This window comes from Oculina patagonica, chromosome 11 (genome assembly GCF_052425735.1).
Source record: "Oculina patagonica isolate OP01 chromosome 11, crgOcupat, whole genome shotgun sequence".
In the NCBI taxonomy this organism is placed as follows: domain Eukaryota; kingdom Metazoa; phylum Cnidaria; class Anthozoa; order Scleractinia; family Oculinidae; genus Oculina; species Oculina patagonica.
Genome location: NC_135768.1, coordinates 23,753,941 through 23,769,427, shown reverse-complemented (window position 1 = coordinate 23,769,427; position 15,487 = coordinate 23,753,941). Strand labels below are relative to the sequence as shown.

The window sequence follows — 15,487 nt, the reverse complement described above, 5'->3', positions numbered from 1 at the left end:
CAAAAGGAGATGGCAGGCCCGCGCGTTGCGCTAAAATGCCATTTGGACGCTGAGGCCCCACTTCCCACGTGCTTAAATCGCGTTTTTATTGAATGAAACTTTCAGTCTTCTCTTTTCTTCAAATACTAATGTACGCAGTATATTGCACTTATTCATTTGTGTGGGCTAAAACAAGTTGAAAATAATAAAAGTGATTTATGCAAATGTTGTTACTGAAAAAGAAGATTCCAATTCTTAAGCCTTCTCTCAACCTATCTCCATATCGTTCTGAATCTCTAGCCATTTCCTTTTAATTTTTATAAGGAAAACTGGAATGCCACCAATTGTTTTTTTCGGGTCACTATTTGATTAGTTTTCTCGCTATTATTATAATTCCTCAGCCATTGTGGCGTATTTTGCGTCCTAAACTAGAGAATTCAGCAGACTACAATAACCTGGAGGCCCTTTGCATCCTTGACTTTTAAGAGCTCTAAAATATATATTCGTTATGGTCCCGGCGCTAAAGTCGTTGCATTTATTTATAACATAAGACATTTCACTGGGCAAAGTTTAAGGAAAACTTTTTTCCCGAAATTCGATGGGCCGCTTTAACAGACTGTCATTTAAAATGCGGCTATGTGTTAAGATATGCCAAAAATACTGTCTTTTGGCTCATGACAGGGCCATAACAAGCAAGAGGCAAGTCGAGGCACTTGCCTCGTCTTACTTTTTACCCAAAATAGAAAACAAGATATGTTTTGTTGGGAAAATAATCCCCCGTTGAACAAGATTGATTTTTCTTAACAAAAAACTCATGAAAAATGTCTCTGAAAGCTTTTTTATAGTTTCGCATTTCTAAATTTTCTGGAGAGCATGCCCCCAGAGCCCACGACCAAGATCTTGCCTCGTCTATGGCAAAGGACTGGTTACGGCCCTGCACATGATCAGTAAACAGAACTTACTCGTTACTCCCCTACCAAGGGGAGGACATTTATGGATTTTAAAGAAGGATGATTGATTGTGAAAATACTTGAACAGCACTCAGGGTCACTCAGGCGTAATATGTTTCAAGCTTTGGTTAACAATTGGAACAATGAGATACGAGCAAAGCGTTACGCGTTTGCCTGTTTATATATAATTATACGCCTGTGTTTTGTTTATATATATACGCCTGTGTTTATCTTTGTAAATGGAACTAAATAAGTTATAAGAGGAACATAAGAACAGTGATTACGAAATGTTAAAATGTTTTATCGATAAATGGCAGAACAGATACGCGGAAGCAGATGGAAGACCGTTGGTTCATGTTATACGACAAAGGAATAGAACACAAGCAAAATGCACTAACTCACTGGGACTCTGTTTGGTTTAAAGCATCAACAAAAGAAGAGTTTTTCAACAATGAAGATTCTTGTGGTCCTGTCCTAAATTTTGTCACTGTAATTTGGAAAATGACACTCATAGGCTCGTAAATTAAAAGTTTGGTAAGAATACCGCCAGAAATACACGAGGAAAATCGAATTGTTCAACTAACCTTTAATCCACTGAAAAGTATTCACAAAATAATCTGCTAAAACGTGGTTCAGCTTTCTAATTTCATTGACAGCACACATTCCCGCTCACCGCCGATTTTCGGTCTGAATCCTTAATAAACATCCAGATCTCATCGCTCTCAGGTCGCACTGGTTTCTTAAGTTTTAACCGATAAATTTTAGATGATTTCCTCATTGAAGACTTCTAGTTTTGTTTTATAATTCTCGCCTCATCAAGAATACAGCGCTAAATCAGTGCTGAAAAGTTTGACAAAACCTTCGCTGATTGCGTCAGCTACGAGTTTCATGCGTCTGTACTCTTATTGACATTGAAAATTAACCAATCAGCGCGCGAGAATTCGCTCAGTTATTGTAAAATATAAGATTTTTTTAAATTTTGTAAGCAAACCTTAGTGTACCGGTGCTCCTGAAGAAGGCCGTGAGGCTGAAACGTTGAGCATTAAAAGCCCTGAAAATGACAGCTGGAGTTGGAGATTATTGTATCACAAGTCAAAAATCTACATGTGATATGATAGTGATATATGCAGGATTACTTTTAAATAACGTGAGCTTATGTCACTGCAATAAACCCGCAATGAAGATTTTTGTCACACTTACCCTATTGATTTTTTATCTTATAGGAACTTATTTTGTCATTAAAAATGGGGTAATATTAACGATTGTGTCGTGAATTTACGATCTCGACGATCGTACACTTAGAATAAGCCTATATTTATTTTCTGAAAAGAAAGTCATTGATCATGCTCATGACCATCACTCCCTCGCTACACTTCTCATCCTCTTCTTATCATAATCATCATCATTTTTAGGCGGTGACGCCTATATGCTGTGGCCCGTGGACGGGCAATGTTACGATTACTCCAACCGAGTAGCACTGGGAACTAGGCACTTTGTTGTTTACTCAGTTTCGATACGCCATCTTTGATTGTCATGAGTACTGAATCAACTTTAAGAGCATCCATCGACAAAACGCGTTTGATTTCTAACGTACAGTTAAACAGAGTTTTGGGTTCAGGGGAGAATGATGTACTGGATAATTGTGAGCTCGCTTAAAGAACTTTTCTACCGTTGTACGTGTATTCGAAGTCGGCATACGTGATGGCAGACTAACTTGACTAATGTTGAATTTGACGAGTGAAGGCCGGTTAGTGTCATAACTTTTGAAACCTTTCCAAAAGGGAGACCGATGGCAGCAGTATCTTGATTAGATCGCAAAGGTGAGCTATCTGAAATCTTTGTTTGCTTTGACGTGCATTGTTGTCGATAATATTTAAGTTTAAGTTAATTTTCTTTTCTTTTCCCTTCGCGACTCGCCATCTTCATTTTACTGCTTTTGATAATATTTATTCGGGTATTTATCTCAAGCCATTAAAAACAAAACAGTGACGGTATCCGTATTCCTATTTGTACGAGAAGCCAGAATTAAGAAAGAACTTCTACCCTATTGCTGATTTAGCTGATCTAAAATGTTTTGTTTGATAAGTTGCATAAATGCATGGAAGTGATTCTAGTAAGCGGTGTTGACTTCATTACATTTCAGACCATTTCAATACGGAAATGTCACACAATCTTCAGTATCGTCTAGGTGTGGAAATCAATCCTGGGCCTTTCTGTTGCTAAATGACGAAGTTCATAATGATTTAATGTATTTATCTTATCATACTGTAGGTTTACAATGTATTGGAGGTTCGTTTTGTAGTCAAGGCAAATAAAAATTAAAATGAATAAGAAAAATGCAATTTTCTCAATCATTGTAAAGCGTCATCGCCTGTGCATGCATGTATGCGTGCCGGTTATTTTTAATGCAACTTTATTATTACACACAATGCTAATTACATAGGTACTACTACATTTACAAACAATACATACTTTTCATAAACAACACTTTCAAAAGGAAAAAATAATTGTTAATTATAAGGATAACTAATTATAACTACTTCTAAACTACAATTCTTACCCACAATACAACACTGAATTATGCTAATTACATTAATACTAATAGCTTGCAATACAAAACACTATTCACGCCACGTTACTTACTTACATACTACAAACTACAGACTGTCACACTTTGCTGTCACGCTACCGATGATGAGATAAATTTTTAACTATGCAAAAAATCTTTCCACTTAAAATGACCGAGTTTATTTTCACGTAAGGCGATACAATTTTCGAGGTATATTTTTTCTCGCACGTAGACTACAAATCATTATCATCTTTTAAGTCCCATAGGATAATAGGTAATGTATTAAATTAGGAGAAATTTGTGGTGTAAACGTGCAACCGACAGGTCAAATGTTTAGGCGGGGATGCTATACTGTACTGAGGGGTAACGTATTCAGACCCTTGTCGTGTAAACCGGGGTGTAGTTACAAAACTCTGATGTGCATTTGATCAAAACTTTGTGTCTATACAACGATAGAGTCTTTTACATCATGCCATAGAAAATACAGCCAATTAGAATACAGAAAAGCCGTTGTATATTCGACGGATTCAACTCAACCGTCACATCGAGCGCTGCGATTTTATTCTAGACAAAATTTAGTTAGCGCATTTTCCTGTGAAATGGTATGAAATAGTCACACAACACTTTCTCGTGGTATACTTAACAATTATCCTGCGAAATCGCGCGAAATATCACCTGATACTTAGCCGACGAGGCCGAAGGCCGAGTGGGCTAAAATCAGACGATTTTCCGCAAGATTGAGCAGGATAATTGTTTTATTATTTAACAAATTGTCAACGAAACACGTTTTGCAGCTAGAAAAACTGAAATTATGCAGCGCTTAACAAGAGTTCGGACGGATCTCCGCGACCTACGTATACCGCAGGATATCTGTTATGTACGGATGACAGATATCGTTACCATTTTGTTGAATAATAATATGGAATATCGCACGAGTCACTTGTTTTTTCTTGATATACACAATCCCCTTTTAGAAAAGACAAGTGACTCGTGCGATATTCATAGTATAGCACTCAAAAGCGTTGCATAACTAGTATTTAACAACCATAAAATTCTACTCTTAAGGCAATCTGGTTATTCCAAGACTGAGGATGCACTCTCAAATACTGCGAGTTCATTGGTGGATCCAGCATGTGTGTGACCACAGAGTAGCCATCCGTGTTTCCTGTGAAAGTCTAAGGAAAAATAAATTAAAACTTGCATGTTTATTGTGGTATGCAAGTGTTTATAAGCTTACATCGTAGTGGAGCATAGAACCAGAATGAGAGGGAGATGGCAGACAGACAGAAAGATAGACAAACAGACAGATAGATAGACAGACATACAGACATACAGACAAACAGACAGGCAGACAGGCAGACAGGCAGACAGACAGACAGACACAAATAAATTCATTTCAACATGAAATCCTTTGAATTATACTGAATTGGCTTTCAAGGAAGGCGTGCTTCGGCTATAACAGTTACAAATATTACAATACGAATGGGAGAGATAGCTACTATTGTCAGTGGAGATTATGTGCGTAGAGATTTACCAAATGCCTCAAAAGACTGTTCTGATTTCATCCTATTTGGAAGATGATTCCATTATTTGGCACCACGATATGTAAAACTCTTTTCACACTTTCAGTTTGAATTAAAGGAGTGCAAAAGTGCAGCAACAATACCTTAGTTTGTAAATTGTAGTGCCACGAATACGTTAAAAAAAAGAAGCAGAGAGACATAGAGCTAGAGACGGAGAGGAATTTGCTAAATGATAACCTTTACATGCATTATATTAGCAAACTCTGAGTCATGGGTCCCTACACTTACAACACAACCTTAGATCTAGTTACCTTGGTAACGCCTTCTTGCTGATAATGCGTGTAGTTATTACCATCAGAGCTATAAGACAATGTATACGTCATCACCCAGTAGTCACCATTTTCGCGACCTTGCGTAGCAATTGCAGTGACTTGTCTCTCGGCATTGAAATCAACCTGCAGCCACGGATTGGCATCATTTATTGCCGGTATCCACGCGCCCATAAGACCGCCTCCTGCTTGTAAGTGAAGGCGACCATTTTGATATCCATCCGCAATTGTTAAAACAGATGAAGCCGACAATGAAGAGTCTGGTATCTGTTTATTCTGCATCCCCAACTGGATTTGACAAGGAGGCACCTCAGGTGCTGGAAAACCTGTATATCGGCCATATCAACATGATATTATTATCCCGCGGTAGATATGATATGGCAGATTGCCAACGAGTTATATTATATTCAACAAGCACGAGTGGAATAATTGTCTTCGGTAAATCTTGCATATTTCATTTTGTAAAAATAGACAGGAAGACATGATATGCAACAGTTCCGAGACCACCGCTCCCCCCAGACGAACCCGCGTTGCAATTGATATGATAGAGAGCCAATTAAAGAATTTACTATAAACATCTCATTTCCAACAAGTTTGAGTAACTCTTCGATGAAACAAAGTTAGGAAAAGATACGTTTGGTGTGATTTTTCTGATGCAATGAATTAGTGTTTGTTCACCAATTTGGTCGCGGAGAGAATGGATTGGAAACTATATTTTTCTTGTATGGGATCCCTGTTGAGGCAACATGATGACACTTGAACGCTGCGAAATGCTAATAGATTTTTACCGTTTGACTTGTAAATTAAACCTCTGCCGTAGTTGTTTCTAATTAATACAGGTAAGAGTTTGTGAGGAAAATCAATGGACGTCGAGTAATGTTTAATATTTTGAAAAGCAGTTGCGAACCAATGCAAGAATGCAATCAGCAGTGAAAACAGAGTCAAACCTTGCTGTTCTTGTACCTCTGGTAAATTATTTTCACACAGCAATTAAGTGGCGATGTCCTTTAAAGCGGACCACCGCATTTTGGGTCGGTACAAAGTTTTCCTTCAAACTTTGCCCAGTGAACTATCTTGGTTCACAAGTAAATGCAACGGCTTTAGTTTTTTGAAATACGTTAAAATATATTTTTTTAGAGCCTATAACAGCCAAGGCGACTTAAAGGCTAATTTTGATGGTCACTACAACGAAAAATTACACAAGTTGACGAGCTCGGCACACAAAAACCGCCGACCGAGACAGAAAATTATTATAATCCCATGAAAGGTGGTCCTTGAAAGATTGTAAAAACATGTTTGTTTTAATATTTTTCTTATTTTCAGGTTCGGAAAAATTTATATCTCAACAACAGTCATATCGCTTTTTATAAACATGTCAATCTACCTTGACTTTGCTAGCCGTTATTTTCCAAGTCCAGACCAGACTATTCTAAATACCAGCTGAATTCCACTAAATAGATGCCAGAGAGCACAGAAATCTAAAAATACCTTGCACTTCTTACTTTCTTTTGCCACAGCGACTTCCAACTTTTCGTGTTTTAAGCGAATCTTTCACACGCATTATGCAAATGAGGTTGTAAACCGAACAACGGTTGTTTTCAACAAAAACGGTTTATTTGTTGACTTTCGGCATTGCAAGTCAAAAATACGGGTGATTTCACAGAATGATCACTTGCAAACGATTTAAGCGGTTAAAAACGGCGAATTGGCGTCCTGGAACTTTGAATTCGTACTGATGGGAATTAATAATGCAGTTGCGTTGACTGCTAAACTTGGTCAGGTAAACTTATTGGATTGTGTACTCTTAGGTTTTGCTGCTTTCTATTGTTGAGTTAACAGTTTTGTTATTTTTGGAATCTCAACGCTTTCTCAGTAAATAAGTTCAATTTTAACACCACACATTGAAATAAAGAATTCGTGACATTTTAATTAAATTATCACATACCTGTACGAAGTTAAAAACAATATTTTTTTCCTGTTACCTTCCATTTTGCAAGAAGTAGCTGAAGACGGTCCTTTGTGGCCTTAATTGCCTTTCTTCCTGATGAATTTCGTTTTTAACTTCTTTGTTACATGCACAGACATGCTTAAGTTTTAGTCTATTTCTGTGTATTAGGTATTTTAATACTTCAAAGCTCGATCGTGCGAGCTGAATTTTATTTACACACATCTTATACTTACAAATTTGTGAGTATCGACGTTCAATTATCTTCCCTCTGAGTGCAATAGGAGATATTCTCCTCCAACATAGAAAAGAAAAGCACTGCCTTATTGCAAATAAAATACTTTTCATAGAAATACGCTATTCAAAAAAATACTTACAAGTCTGTTTCCTTGACTCCAATTTAGATCCCTGGGGCGAGTTTTTCCGTGACAAAACGGAAACTGACGTGACACGGCTAATAATTTATAACTAAATCTTTTTATAACTAATAGCGTGGTTCTTTATTTCGGTTCGTTCGACTTTTTTGCTTATCCATTTGGTCTTAATGTTACGATGTGCTATCACACCTTACACTAATTTCACTTTGAGCTTATAACAAGAAACGTCTTAACCTGCGATCGAGAAAAATAACACCTGATCGCAGGTTAGAAACGTCTCTGATCCCTGTCGCCACTACACGGTACAACTTACACTCTTTTTATTTTATAAGAATGTAGTTTATAAGAATATCGAGGCTGAAATTTGCAAATTTTTAATAATAATATTTTAGGAATAAATCTGAGGCTGAGATTTTAAAAAAGAATATACCGGTAGTTTTAGTTGAAACAAAATCAGGTATTTTCATTTCCGTCACTTTATCTCTGTGAGGAATGCTTTGTTTAAACGCCAAAACGGCCAGGCTGCAACGAAAAGCAATGGTACATGTGCACAATGTAACGCGATACAGATCTGGACACCAAACACTTGTAATTGATTACCCAATACTTGCTAAAACGGAAATGTCAAACGGTATTTTCTAATAATGTTCATAAGAATATTTTCAGCCTAAAATCGGCAGAAAAATAAGAATATTTTCTTACAAAAAAAGAGTGTACTACACTCTGAGATCATATCATGTTCCTCCAAAAAAAGGAAAGGAAAGCACTATCTCATTGCAAATAAAATACTTTTCAAAGAAATACTTTTCTCAAAAAAGTACTTGTCTGTTTTCTTGACTCAAATATAGATCACTCACCCCCATCATAATCTAATGGTCCACCCCTAATGGCAAAGGCAAAAAAAAAAAAATATGAAAGGGCCTTAATGACTCGCCAGCTATAAAAGACCTTCCTTTAGCCGTGTAATTTCTAATTTATTGCTGCGAAGCCTTAGCGTAGCAGCAGAACTTTTTTTCGACTGTCCGCGCGGGCCTGGGCGCTTTATATAGGCGACACACTCGATTTGACTTTTTCACTGGCGATGATTTTGAGTACATGCAGTACGTATGATCAGCGGCATGTAAAATGTGGAAGCTGCGTTTGTCGTTTGCGATGTCCTTTTCGTTAAAGAGCAAGAAGTTAAATTTTAAAGCGCTGCCGCTTGCGCTTCTGTTCAGTACTTTGTTAATACTTCCCAAGAAACCTCTCTTGAGCAAGATGGTCAAGTATAGTGCCGGGGAAACGGTCTTTTCATCCCTTATGCGCCAGCTCTGATGAATAACGAATTTACGAGGCCTTCTTATAATTCGCTTTGATAATTCCCGTATAATTGCATATCCGAAAACATGCCCTGGCATTTTCAGAGCTACGAGAAGCGACTTCCGAATCGAACGTGTAATAGTCAGTCAGAAAAAGGCAGAAAAAATAGTCAGGAAAAGCTATAAATATACAAGATCAAGTAAAGCCAAGTTGTTGTCAAACACGAAATCGAAACTTACTCAATTTATACCGTTAATTTAAAGGTCTTTGTTCTGCAACCAAACACTAAAATTATTCATTCCTAAGCTTATTTAAGGAGAAATTTTACTTTCTGAGTCTTAAGCGCGAAATATACCCAGCAAAAAGTACAATGATTTGCGAAGGCTTCACGCAAAGGTTTTCATAATGACCTCGCACTGGAATGGAACGAGCTTTGAGCTTTTTGACGTCATAAATTGGTGTTTCTGATGGCTTTGCAATCGAATTGCACGTGCACGCAAGGTTGTGTTTGGAAACAGTCATAAGCATTACCAGCATTTCACTCGCTGAGAGAAATCACATCTTTCACATCTGAAAATGTGAAAATTCGAAACATTCCTATAACCTTCCGTTCGTTCTTACTATTATTATTATTATTCTTATAACTCTCTTCGCAGCACTTTACTTGCTATCAGCAACTCCTAGTTTTTACATTTATTTTTATTTCTTTTCAGAGTCCCTGAACTCTCCCTTCCGCGCGCCCTTTATAGGGGTTGAACCCGGGCATGCGAAAAGAGGGTCCAGGATAACTTGCATGCGCATGCTCAGAAGGAACCAATCAGAAGTGAGGAGTGTGGCGTCACTTGCTTAAGGACGTTCGCGTCAAAATGTTCTACTCGATAGGTTTTTTTAAAATTTTTGCTGCGGCCACCGACTTTGTTTCCGAGATAAAGCGTGTGGAAAACTACCCTGATTTTGCAAAATTGGCACGCGAAATTCAGCACTGTTTACAAGGCTTGTAGTTAAAAATATCGAAGATTAGTGAGCGGAGGCAAACAATCTTAGTCACATTTTGAAGAAGGGCGTCTGTTACGTAAATAATTCCTGTGTTGATATCCTTTTTGTAAGACTTAACCCTGAAAAAGGCATTAAAAACTGTCGTACGGCAAAACGAGAAGCTCAAAAAGCGAAATTCAAACGTCAGTCGGACAATGAAAGCAAACTTCCACTAGATAGATTTTTTTCATTTTTTCGCAAAATGTAGATATTAATTAACGAAAGTAGTCCGTTAAGAAAAAGTAGGGGTCACCGACCATTTAAAAGAGCAAACTCAAAGCGAAGTGAGCGGAACGGCTACCCATCCTATATGTGCTCAGAAAGCTTTCACAGCGCGCGCGCTCAATATATGGCGTGGCATGACGTTGCGACATGAATCACGTGCGTAGACAATGACTGGCAAGCTAGGCTTTTTTAAAGTTATTCCGGTGATCCTGCTTTAGTATAGTGTGCACAGTTGCGTAGTTGAGCTCGTTATTTGTGCGCGCGCGTTTTCAAAAGTGCTGCCAAATATGTTTTTTCCCCAATTTAGGGAGGGGGGGATCGGCTCATGCACATGCAAGTTATCCTGGACTCTCTCTTCACACGCTTGGTTTCAACCTCTATAAAGGGCGCGCGGAAGAGAGAGTTCAGGGACTGGACTAGTTTTATGTGAGAGAAAGTGTATGGTAATTCTCTACGCACCTGATCCGACTTAAACGAAAATACCGTAATCTGCTAAATAGCCTTACGGAATAGATTTACGGAATATCGGCTCTTTGCCCCCCCCCCCCCCCCCCCTTGTTTCTTCGTGGACGTCCTTGGTGCGCTTGATAAAGGAAAACTGTTCTTGTGCGCCAGAAATTTCCATATGTGTGCCCATGTGCTTGGCGCACACGTTAATTTTTGCGACAACCGACCCCTCTACATCGAAAAAGCCAGCTCTGGCCTGGATAAGTTTCCATTCCGTAGTGTCCTCTTGTGATAAATGTATAGAAGCGAGATGGCTGTCTATCGATTTATCGCACTGAAGCAAGCAGAAGAGACCTGAAACCTTTCGTGAATCGCCACACTTTTCCGTTCGCGACAAAAAGCACGACATCTTGTTTTGAAGTTTTATTTGCCGAACCCAGGGCCGAACCAATTACAAAACTTTGTAACAATACTTACCAGAACTGTTTCGAACATTTGTTTTAAAAATCGTGCCATTATATAACACTTAACACTAAACGATGAATAAAATAAGTAACAGAATAACAATGCCAAATGTCTTTGGGCATCCTTAAAACAGGTAACGTGAATTGTAGCAATAGAATTTTGACGGTACAAACTGTCCGGTTTTCCCCACGCAAATCCTGTTTATGCATTACACACAAAAAAGTCACGCAAATTCGGTTTAATTGTAAGGCGGTTTATAGAAAGTAGCTTAGGCGACCACAAATACGGCGGGAATTCAGGTTGAGAATAATGAATGCTGCTGTACACGTTTAGGAATGTGTCTTTTAACAGCAGGTTAACTAAATAAAATTGCAAAGTTATAAAATGGTAACAAAACAAGTCAACTGAATTAAGAGGTCACAAATTGTTGATTTCAAATTAAAGGTACATTACTCCAACTTGTTAGACCAGTTAAAACTGAATGAATTATTTAAATTTTACACCTTGAATGCTTTCATATTTAAATATAGATAAAACACAGCGAGTTTCAAAAAACTAGAACGGTGTGTTTGAAAAAATCGGTCCAAGTTCAGCAGACAACAAATTTTGCAAATTAATTGTTACATTTGTCTTGAAAGCATGCAAAGTTCGAGACCGAATAATTCGTAAATTTTAACTACTTATATCATTTGCAAGTTTTCTTTCTATTATACTCCCAGTATTTTTTACTTCCAATGCCAAAATTTTACAATTTAACCGTTTTTGTTGAAAACAACCGTTGTTCGGTTTACAACCTCATTTGCATAATGCGTGTGAAAGATTCGCTTAAAACACGAAAAGTTGGAAGTCGCTGTGGCAAAAGAAAGTAAGAAGTGCAAGGTATTTTTAGATTTCTGTGCTCTCTGGCATCTATTTAGTAGAATTCAGCTGGTATTTAGAATAGTCTGGTCTGGACTTGGAAAATAACGGCTAGCAAAGTCAAGGTAGATTGACATGTTTATAAAAAGCGATATGACGGTTGTTGAGATATAAATTTTTCTGAACCTGAAAATAAGAAAAATATTAAAACAAACATGTTTTTACAATCTTTCAAGGACCACCTTTCATGGGATTATAATAATTTTCTGTCTCGGTCGGCGGTTTTTGTGTGCCGAGCTCGTCAACTTGTGTAATTTTTCGTTGTAGTGACCATCAAAATTAGCCTTTAAGTCGCCTTGGCTGTTATAGGCTCTAAAAAATATATTTTAACGTATTTCAAAAAACTAAAGCCGTTGCATTTACTTGTGAACCAAGATAGTTCACTGGGCAAAGTTTGAAGGAAAACTTTGTACCGACCCAAAATGCGGTGGTCCGCTTTAAAGGACATCGCCACTTAAAACCAAAAGACCGAAACTTTTAACCTGACTCAAACTTGACTCGGTCTCGAAATTGTCTCGTACTACGATGAAACTCTTTTATGTGTACATGTTTTGATTTTGCAAGCGCCGGACTGTCATGCAAGAGGTCTCGGGTTTGACTCCCAGATCGGAGAAAGTGAGGAAAACGTGCTCCCTTTGCCAAATGTTTAGACGTTCTAGTCTTCTCGGAAAAGGAAGCTAAACTCTAGGCCCCCTCTCCTGGATCTTCCCTGTTATGGTCAGTAGGGTGCGTTAAAGAACCCACCCAAATGTTGCAAAATGCCGTAAGGCACGTAATTCCCGGTATTGTGATCTAGTCATTGCCTGTTCGGTATTGTCAAGGTTTGGGGTGGGAATGCTCGGAGACATTAGCTGATAAAGCTACCCTACAAATCAGAGGTTATCTGGACACTCACCAGATCTGCAGCCGTAGAGTTCAAACCTCATCGCTATACGTGTGTACCACGTTTTTGGATGCAGTCTTATGTAGCGTGTGATAAGTGGAGGGTCGAGTATATGGCCGATAACAGTATCTCTGTCTATATTGCCAAACAGAATCTGTAAAATTTACAAAATGGAAAATAAAAAACAGAACCTTTAAAATTGTTAATTTAACTGTAGTTAAGTACGTTAACATGCAAGGAAGTAAGTAAGTGAGGTAGATAGGTAGGTAGGCAGGCAGGCAGACAGGCAGGCAGGCAGAAAGGTAGGTAGGTAGGTAGGTAGGTAGGTAGGTAGGTAGGTAGGTAGGTAGGTAGGTAGGTAGGTAGGTAGGTAGGTAGGTAGGTAGGTAGGTAGGTAAGAAAGTAGGCAGGCAGTCAGGTAGGTAGATAGGTAGGTAGGTAGGTAGGTAGGTAGGTAGGTAGGTAGGTAGGTAGGTAGGTAGGTAGGTAGGTAGGTAGGTAGGTAGGTAGGTAGGTAGGTAGGTAGGTAGGTAGGTAAGAAAGTAGGCAGGCAGGCAGGTAGGTAAATAGGTAGTTAGGTAGGTAGGTAGGTAGGTAGGTAGGTAGGTAGGTAGGTAGGTAGGTAGGTAGGTAAGTAGGTAGGTGGGAAGGTAGGTAGGTAAGTAGACAGGCAGGCGAGCAAGCAGACAGGCAGGCAGGTAGGTAGGTAGGTAGGTAGGTAGGTAGGTAGGTAGGTAGGTAGGTAGGTAGGTAGGTAGGTAGGTAGGTAGGTAGGTAGGTAGGTAGGTAGGTACCCTGTACTTATTATATACTATATACATTACATAATACATTATTATAGTACCTGATTATCGTTATAGGACAGGAATGGGCCTCCATTAACGCTGTATGATAAATAATATTCTGTAACCCAGTGAAGCAATTCATGATGCCCTTGAGTTGCAACTGCAGTTATTTTGGTGATGTTTCCCAAATCCACTTGAACCCACTGTCCCAAGTCGATATACAAAGACACCCATCCTCCTGTGTAGCTCCCTTCAATCACCGCATCAAGTCTTGCTCTCTCAGGGCCGTGATATTGAGACAAAACTGTGGTAGCAGTTATGGCTTCATCTGGTATTTCTTTGCTTTTCATGCCCAGAGGTGACATGCATTCTTGTACTGGGATATCAAAACCTATTAAGGCAAAACAGTAAAAGTGTCAAATTTACTGTAAATTGTACTGAAAAAGAACTAGAACAGGAACAGGACTGGTTGAGGCTAAGCTTTATACGATTTGGATACTTAGAGGGACTGAGGACCGTTCCGCCATATGCACTGGTCCCCGGACAGGGCAGTTTGGGTTCGAGCCCTGGCCGGAGCGCTGCGTTGTGTTCTTGGGCAAGACGCTTTTCTCTCATAGTGCTTTTCCACCCAGGTGTAAAAATGGTTACCACCGAATTTACCGCTGGGGGTAACCCTGCGATGGACTAGCATCCCATCCAGGTGAAAGTAGAAATACTACTTGTCGCCTAATGCTACAGAAACCGGGATAAGCTCCGGCCTGATGGGCCACTACGCTCGAATACAGACTTGACCTACTTGTACAAAAATTGATAGCTTCAAAATACTATAATATGTTTAGGCAAAAACGTGCTCAAGGAGGTCCATCTACCTGTTCTGCATCCGTAGAATTCTGCTCTCATTGAAATGTGTCCGTGCCAAGTTTCCGGGTGAATACGAATGTAACGAGTAATAACTGCTTCATCCAAGTCGTGTCTTACCACTGTATATCTGTCAAAGTTTCCGCTAAAAATCTAGAGATCAAAAGAATGAAAAAATTCCAGAATAAATATAACAATCAGACATTCTCATTGATCAAAAATTCGCCTTAGACACCAAAATCACCGTACTTATAAAAACTTCGTCATGTGGATTTTGTCGATTTTTGATCTAAACTGTTCTGAATTAGTGGTAGGCAACTTAACCTATAAAAAATATTATCTTTTGAACACCTTTAGGACGATAAAAGCTCAATTTATGAAGAGAAATCAAACCAAGGCTATAAATATCGATGTTTTGGAAGATGCACGAAAACAACTTGAGATGTTAAGTCTTAACTTTTCAAGTTGTAACCCATTTCCATCCCAACCATCTGAAGCCAAAGTCACTTGTTAACAGTTCCAACGCTTTAATATAGCAATTGTTAAAAAAATGGGTTCCTACGAAACAAATATATATATTTTGGCTGTTCAATTTTTTTTTAAATCCATGACAAAGCCTAAATAATACTAAGTTTCTGTAACTAATAATCACTAAAGTGTCCATAAATGCAGCAGGTAGAAACATTTTGCAGATGCTAATGCTTAGCTATTTTATAAGTCTTGATGTTCACCTTTAAAGATTATACTCTATACTAAGACTTAGGCAAATGGAATATTGGTTATTATTATCTAGCAAATTCTCTTCCTGCCTATATATATCCAGAAGGTCCTTTGTATCTGTCATCTAAACAAAGAAATCCTGCAATGTACCTAGTAGTTAGTACGTCATATATAGACGTG

The 15,487-nt window shown here is 38.5% G+C and overlaps 1 protein-coding gene across 1 annotated transcript in view; it reads right to left on the bottom strand.

The window, feature by feature from the left end:
• Positions 1-3,435: 3,435 nt before the first annotated feature.
• LOC144629779 (lactadherin-like) overlaps positions 3,436-15,487 on the bottom strand; it is a 12,701-nt gene continuing 649 nt past the window's right edge. Inside the window, exons 2-6 of the mRNA XM_078487988.1 lie at positions 14,599-14,740; positions 13,789-14,120; positions 12,957-13,098; positions 5,333-5,676; positions 3,436-4,673 (exon numbers count right to left, since the gene is read on the bottom strand). Of these exons, the coding sequence (XP_078344114.1) occupies positions 4,536-4,673; positions 5,333-5,676; positions 12,957-13,098; positions 13,789-14,120; positions 14,599-14,740 (1,098 nt within the window). The 3' untranslated portion in view covers positions 3,436-4,535. The remainder of the gene's footprint in view (positions 4,674-5,332; positions 5,677-12,956; positions 13,099-13,788; positions 14,121-14,598; positions 14,741-15,487) is intronic.